The sequence below is a fragment of the Staurois parvus genome, unplaced genomic scaffold (genome assembly GCF_062004578.1).
Source record: "Staurois parvus isolate SC_StPar_1 unplaced genomic scaffold, SC_StPar_1.0 ptg000275l, whole genome shotgun sequence".
In the NCBI taxonomy this organism is placed as follows: Eukaryota; Metazoa; Chordata; class Amphibia; order Anura; family Ranidae; genus Staurois; species Staurois parvus.
The window spans coordinates 2,022,711-2,028,416 of NW_028318071.1; the positions used below are offsets into that span (position 1 = coordinate 2,022,711).

The 5,706-nt window shown below is 42.5% G+C and overlaps 1 protein-coding gene across 3 annotated transcripts; it reads left to right on the forward strand.

The window, feature by feature from the left end:
- The first annotated feature begins 233 nt into the window (after nucleotides 1–233).
- On the forward strand, nucleotides 234–5,422 carry LOC149459078 (uncharacterized). 3 transcript variants are annotated; one of them, XM_089681650.1, is made up of 7 exons: nucleotides 235–643; nucleotides 759–880; nucleotides 1,989–2,107; nucleotides 2,202–2,290; nucleotides 3,450–3,578; nucleotides 4,419–4,493; nucleotides 5,235–5,422. In XM_089681650.1, the coding sequence occupies exons 3-7, from the start codon at nucleotides 2,029–2,031 to the stop codon at nucleotides 5,289–5,291; spliced, it is 429 nt and encodes a 142-aa protein (XP_089537776.1). In that variant the 5' UTR covers nucleotides 235–643; nucleotides 759–880; nucleotides 1,989–2,028; the 3' UTR covers nucleotides 5,292–5,422. The 3 variants fall into 3 exon arrangements, with proteins under 3 accessions (XP_089537778.1, XP_089537776.1, XP_089537777.1); XM_089681652.1 differs by lacking the exon at nucleotides 2,202–2,290 and having other exon boundaries at nucleotides 234–643; nucleotides 1,989–2,015; XM_089681651.1 differs by lacking the exon at nucleotides 2,202–2,290.
- The last annotated feature ends 284 nt before the right edge of the window (nucleotides 5,423–5,706 follow it).

The window sequence follows — 5,706 nt, forward strand, 5'->3', positions numbered from 1 at the left end:
GATCAAAAATATGTTGTTTATAAAATGCACCACAATGAGCATTAAAATGTCCAACAAAGCAAAAATGTTACTGTTTTTGCCCATGGAGTGTTGTGTATTTTTTCAATGCTCATTTAGGTGCGTGGCTAGTATATTTGTTAAATGCTAAAATGTGCAGCAAAATGCATGTTTGCTAACAGCATTTGGGGTGCCATTAACAAAGAATGGCACCCAAAAGCACACCGCGTATTTTAAGACCATTTTAGCACAATTTAGAAGTGCAGCAAGAATTGTGCAATTCTGCCAACAATTCTGCATTGCTCAGGTGAGAATGCATTGTAAATGACAATACAATATAATTATACTGTATGTATGTAAGTGTATACACACACTTATGTAGATATACATAATTGTATGTTTGATTACACAAACATCTAAAATTTTATTTCTTGCCCTTTTTTGTTATCCACAGATCCTCCTCCTCCTCCTCAAATATGATGGCGGCTTGTCCAACTCCACCAAGCAGACCATCCTGCACCATATTAATCAGCAGCTGTGGCAGAGATTCCAGCATCGCTCCACTGTGCTGAAGATACAGCACAGTTGGAGTGATGTGTAGCGGCGCAACCACGCCTTTTTAAAAAAGTGGCTCGCCGAATCCCTGGTAAGTCAAGATGGTAAAAAAATCCAAGTAAAGTTTTTAGTATTGTGAAAAATGTTTTGCTACATTCACTCTTAATTTGTTAGGCAATAATGTTGTCTTTGTTGACTTGTTCTAGCCACAGCTGATGGGCGCCACACAATGGTCTGCTTGGTGAAGAAGGCACACCGGAGGACAGCTACCATTCAATATTGCCTGCCATGGGGGGGCATCCCCCACGCAGGCTACAAATTGTGGAAGGTAAGCACAAGCTCTGGAAGCTTGGACCTAATGACCTTGCCATTGTTGGCATCTCCCCACTGATCTACATTGACTGTCAATTGTACATTAATGCCACATTGTTTGCAAATGACATGATAACCATTTGTTAATCACTAATAGAGCTGTCTTTGATGTCATTTGATCCCCAATAGCTGTTTTTTTGTGATTAGAGATTTTGGCATGCAAACATTATGGCTTAGATGTTCACAAACATATCCCATCCAAATCTCAGTCATCATATTTGTGTTTAACAATTGACAGAATTGGACTTGTTTTGACCCATTAAATTACAATAAGTGAATATTATATATGCTGTTTGTAGGTTGCAGAGTATACAAATTACGGGATATTTCTGGCTAAAATGCAACTCCATGATGTACTGACAGCCAATCTTATTTGGGGAGGCCCCATAAAATGACAGAACAGTAGAAATATTCCACAATGCATAGTACGTTAGTATTAACACATTAACACATGAATACAGTATTAGAGAGGGGAAATCAGAGTTTTTTTTGTTGGTTTTGGGGGGGGACAATTCATAATTTTGGCTTGTCCTTACATTGAGGATCATTGTAACAGAAATGTTTAACATTGTCCAGATTTGCTTACATTACTGCCATCTGGTCTTTTTGGTGATCTGGTAAAGTCTACAGCCAATCATATTGTCCAGGGTGCTGTGATTGATACAAATACCATGTGATAAATGTGGTTCAATCCTATTAGGACTTCCAAAAGTTCCTAATATCTAAATTGACATTGTGATCATGTCATTGCATAGCAAGTACATGATCACCAAGCTTAACAAATTATCCTGCTACCATGAGCTGCTATCTGCTGTAGTGCGGTGGACAAAGTTGTGGAAAAGGATACAGTCTGCCCCAGCGAAAGCACATCCAAAGTCAAAACACAACAAATTAGGGACAGGAACGCAATTATGTCTGTATGTGTGGCCTGACCCTAGGAAATGAACAGTTGTCATTCAGCCCTGTGGCCTTAGCTTTGGCACACAGGTTTGTGAGAAATTAGTAAACGTCTGACATGTTTTTAGGTTGCTAATTTAGAAATTTCTGTGTTATTCTTTCTGTAGAGCAAGATAGTGAAGAGGAGGGCCACCGTAAGTGCCTTGAATGTGCTTTCCTGTTCTCTGTGTGCATTATGAGGGGGACGAGGAGCATGAGGAGGAGGGCACCTCATCTCAGGCCCACTGTAAGTGCATTGAATGTGCTTGTCTGTTCTCTGTGTTCCTTGTTGTCCTTGGCTCTCTCAAAGGGGTTAGTGTTGTACATTCTTGTTTGTGTAGTACCAGCCATGTTGTCTGCGGAGGAGGAGAGCACCATCATCCTCCACAGTCTCCAACGTTCCAGGAGGCCCCCTCACTTCCAGCCCACTGTAAGTGTCTTGAATGTGCTTGCCTGTTCTCTGTGTGCATTATGGAACTTTGATGTCTGCAATGCGTTTGTTCTGTTCTTTCTTGTTGTTTGTGTAGCACCAGCCTGTTCTCTGTGTGCATTATGGAACTTTGATGTCTGCAATGTGTTTGTTGTGTTCTTTCTTGTTTGTGTAGCATTAGCCATGTTGTCTGCAGACCAAACTGAGCATGTGCATGTGACTACAGATTCAGTATATATCAGGTGGTCATTTCAACAAGAGGAGGGGCAGAGAAGCTAGGATCAAACAGCCTTTTTACACAAGACAGAGTATTAACCCCTTAGGTTCCACAGCGAGTCTAAAAAGGATGCTTTACTGCATGTCTAGACTGCTTTGACTGTTGTGGGTTTAGTAATAGTTTAAGTACCATTGCTTGCTTCCTCATCACACATGCTCAATCAGTTTTGGGAAACATCTTACAATGTGGATCCTAGTGTAGTGGCTAGGCAGTTATTAGCTCAATATGTGTAGGCCTGTACACATCCATACCTTTCTGAGACCGAGTTCTGCTCTCTAGAACAGCATGAGATGATAATTGGCAGCAGGTCAGTATTTTTGGGGCCTGAGAAGGATGCCAAGCAGTGGGGCCTTCATGCTGCGAATGCATGAAGTCAAGAAACTTCTGCCTTTGGGCCAAATTTCCAATGACCAACCAACATAGAATTTGTGCCCCCAAAATACACTAGCAGAGGGGTGGGAGAGCCTATCTCTGAGGTGCTTCTCAGCTCTTAGTGTTTGGCAAGTGTTCCAAGTCTTTTATTATCCAATGGTTAAAGCCTTTCCCTTGTGTGAACCTTTGAAAAGGTTACAGCTAAGGGTATAGTGGCACCACAACCCCTTACAATATCCAACAGAAAGATTGGACTTTGTTCATTTTCCCTCTTCTATTTGGATGTTCCGGAGCCAGAATTTCACATGTTCAACTTTCTTTGAATTCCGTGGCTCCCTAGGGTCATACACTACCCAAACCTATCTTGAGTTAGTCTGCTCCTTGTGCTTCAAGTATGAGAGAATTTAAGGCTTGGGTTCAACATTGTGTGTATTTGTAGTAAACTCTTAAATTTACAAAGCCTAGAATTAAACTGACATCTGGAGCTCTTTTGCTTGTGTTTTTGACAAGTTTCCTGGCACTCCGAAAGGGAGTGGATGGTCTCCAGAGCCCCAAGGAAATAGTGGATGGCTGAGGAGTCCTTGGAGGAGGGGAAACTGTCCTCCAATTCCCCAGAGCCCCAGGGTCCAGTTTGGCCAGGTATGCCCTACTTGTGTGAATTTTATCCACTTTACAATATTTGCTTTTGGACAGTGTCTATGTGTGGGGGGGTAAAGGCTGGAAAGGCTGGCACATGACTTATTTGTTTTTCTGCTTCACAATCTGCTCCAAGCTCAAAATGCCAGCTTGCAGTGTGCATGTGTTAACACTCGAGGGGGCATTTGTGTTTTTGCGTAGGGGAGGGAAATATTGTATGGACTGAGCCCTTTTGCAGCTTGACTGTCAAAGACTTATACTTTGTGACATCTTCCTGTGAAGCCTCAGATCTGCTGCCGACCTATGGCCTCTGCTTTGGGATGCTTGAAGTCACTATACTGTAGACCCCAGGAAGGAAAGTGGGAATGGCTGCAAGGGCTGGCCAATTAGTATTTCCACTCTTACTGTAGTGTAAGCATAGCTAAGCTGATGTGTGTATGCCAATTTCTCTTGTCAAGAGCAAGGCTCTCTAACATTGGAATGCTGGCACAACACCACTGGCAAGGAAGACTGTTCCTTGTCATGGCTGTCAGCTGTGACATTTGGGTTACGTCCTAAGGTGATATGAAACATCGTCAATGGACAGCCAAAGAGTATGTTATCATTGTAGGATATGAGCAGCTTGCTGGAGTGTGGGTGCCAACAAGTGGCCAAATAAATTTGGCCTTAAGCTCGTCTGGTTCTGGTCATCTAGTTTAGTAACTCAAACTGAAAGAGGACTTTGCTATGTTGGTTAGGGCTAGGGCTAACTACCTGGGGCCTGTACTATGTGACTGTTTAACAACCGTGTGTCAAATGTCAGGGCTTGCATTTTTACTGTCTTTTTTTTTACTCTTCACGTAGTTGTACCTCAGGATGCCCGGGCTGCTATGTGAGAGCTCCAGCCCCCTCTGGATGCAGAGGCTAGCATCCCTCAAGGTCAGTTTCTAAACTGTTTACACATATGCACATGTAACGTATGTAGAAGGCTTCACTTCCCCCTTGTCTAAATTGGTTGGCCTCATCATGTGTTTAGGATGGTCCCCCAAAGAAATAAAACATTCACACTAAAAACCACATCAGTCAGATATGCGCTTAATCTTCACACTTAGACCTGACAGCTGAGTTTGTCTACATAGGCATACAGTAAGTGTTTTTCTAATTAAGAAAGGACAATAAACAAAGAATATGACACAATAGTGAGCACTCTGGTCTCTCTTCCATCTTAAAGAATCACTACAAATAGATGCAGCTGACACCTCAGCTTCCTGGGGGATGGACCGCCTCCCTTCAAGGACACACCTGGTTACTCACACTGCCAGCTCTATAGGAATCTCTGGACCTCTGTGGAGGGAGTTGGGCCACTAGCCTCCAATAGGCTCACAGAGTTTGCTCAGCTCTGTGCTCTGGCTGTGTATAATGTGTGTAGGTGTGTGTAGTCAGTGAGCAAACACTTTAATCTAGGCCTAAGGATTCCAAGCTCACTCCCTGGGCCATGAAATCCTCCCAGGCAAGAAATGTAAGCTCTGTGTTCCAATTATGAGTTGACAACAGCATAGAGTGCTTTCAGGATAATGGACAAAGTTAGTCAAGTATTGCATACTGTTGTTGTTTGTTTGGGAACCAAGTGTGTCTCCTTTTTTTATTGCAGCTAATAATTTTTTTGGGCTTTTTCTACAGTGTTCAACCACCCAGATATTTGTGGCCTCATGGGCTGGGTGTGCCGCAGAATCTTAACACTTGAAGAAGCAATGGGGGTGGAGCCAGCGGAGGACCAGCCTGCCATTGTGGCATTTTTTCAACATCAATTTTAGTTTATTTTTTATTGTGTTTATATTTTTATAAATAAATGTTATTTATATTTGACAGTGCACTGTGTTGTGGCCTTCTTTAGCCTTTGCAGGTAGGCAATTTTCTTCATTGCAGTTGGAGCTGATCTGCTTGTCCTTAAAGCATTGCAGTACTCTGCTAGCTCCAGCTACAGTGGCCAATCTTGCTTACCTTGAATTTTTGGTAATGTCCAAGCTAAGTCTTTTCTGGCAAGTCCAGCTTTAGGACTGTAGAAGATAGAATTGCATGTCTACAAGAGGTAAACCAGCTACTTCAATCCTAAGCTAGGATACATAAAGATTGAAGTTGTCTGCTTGCTGTC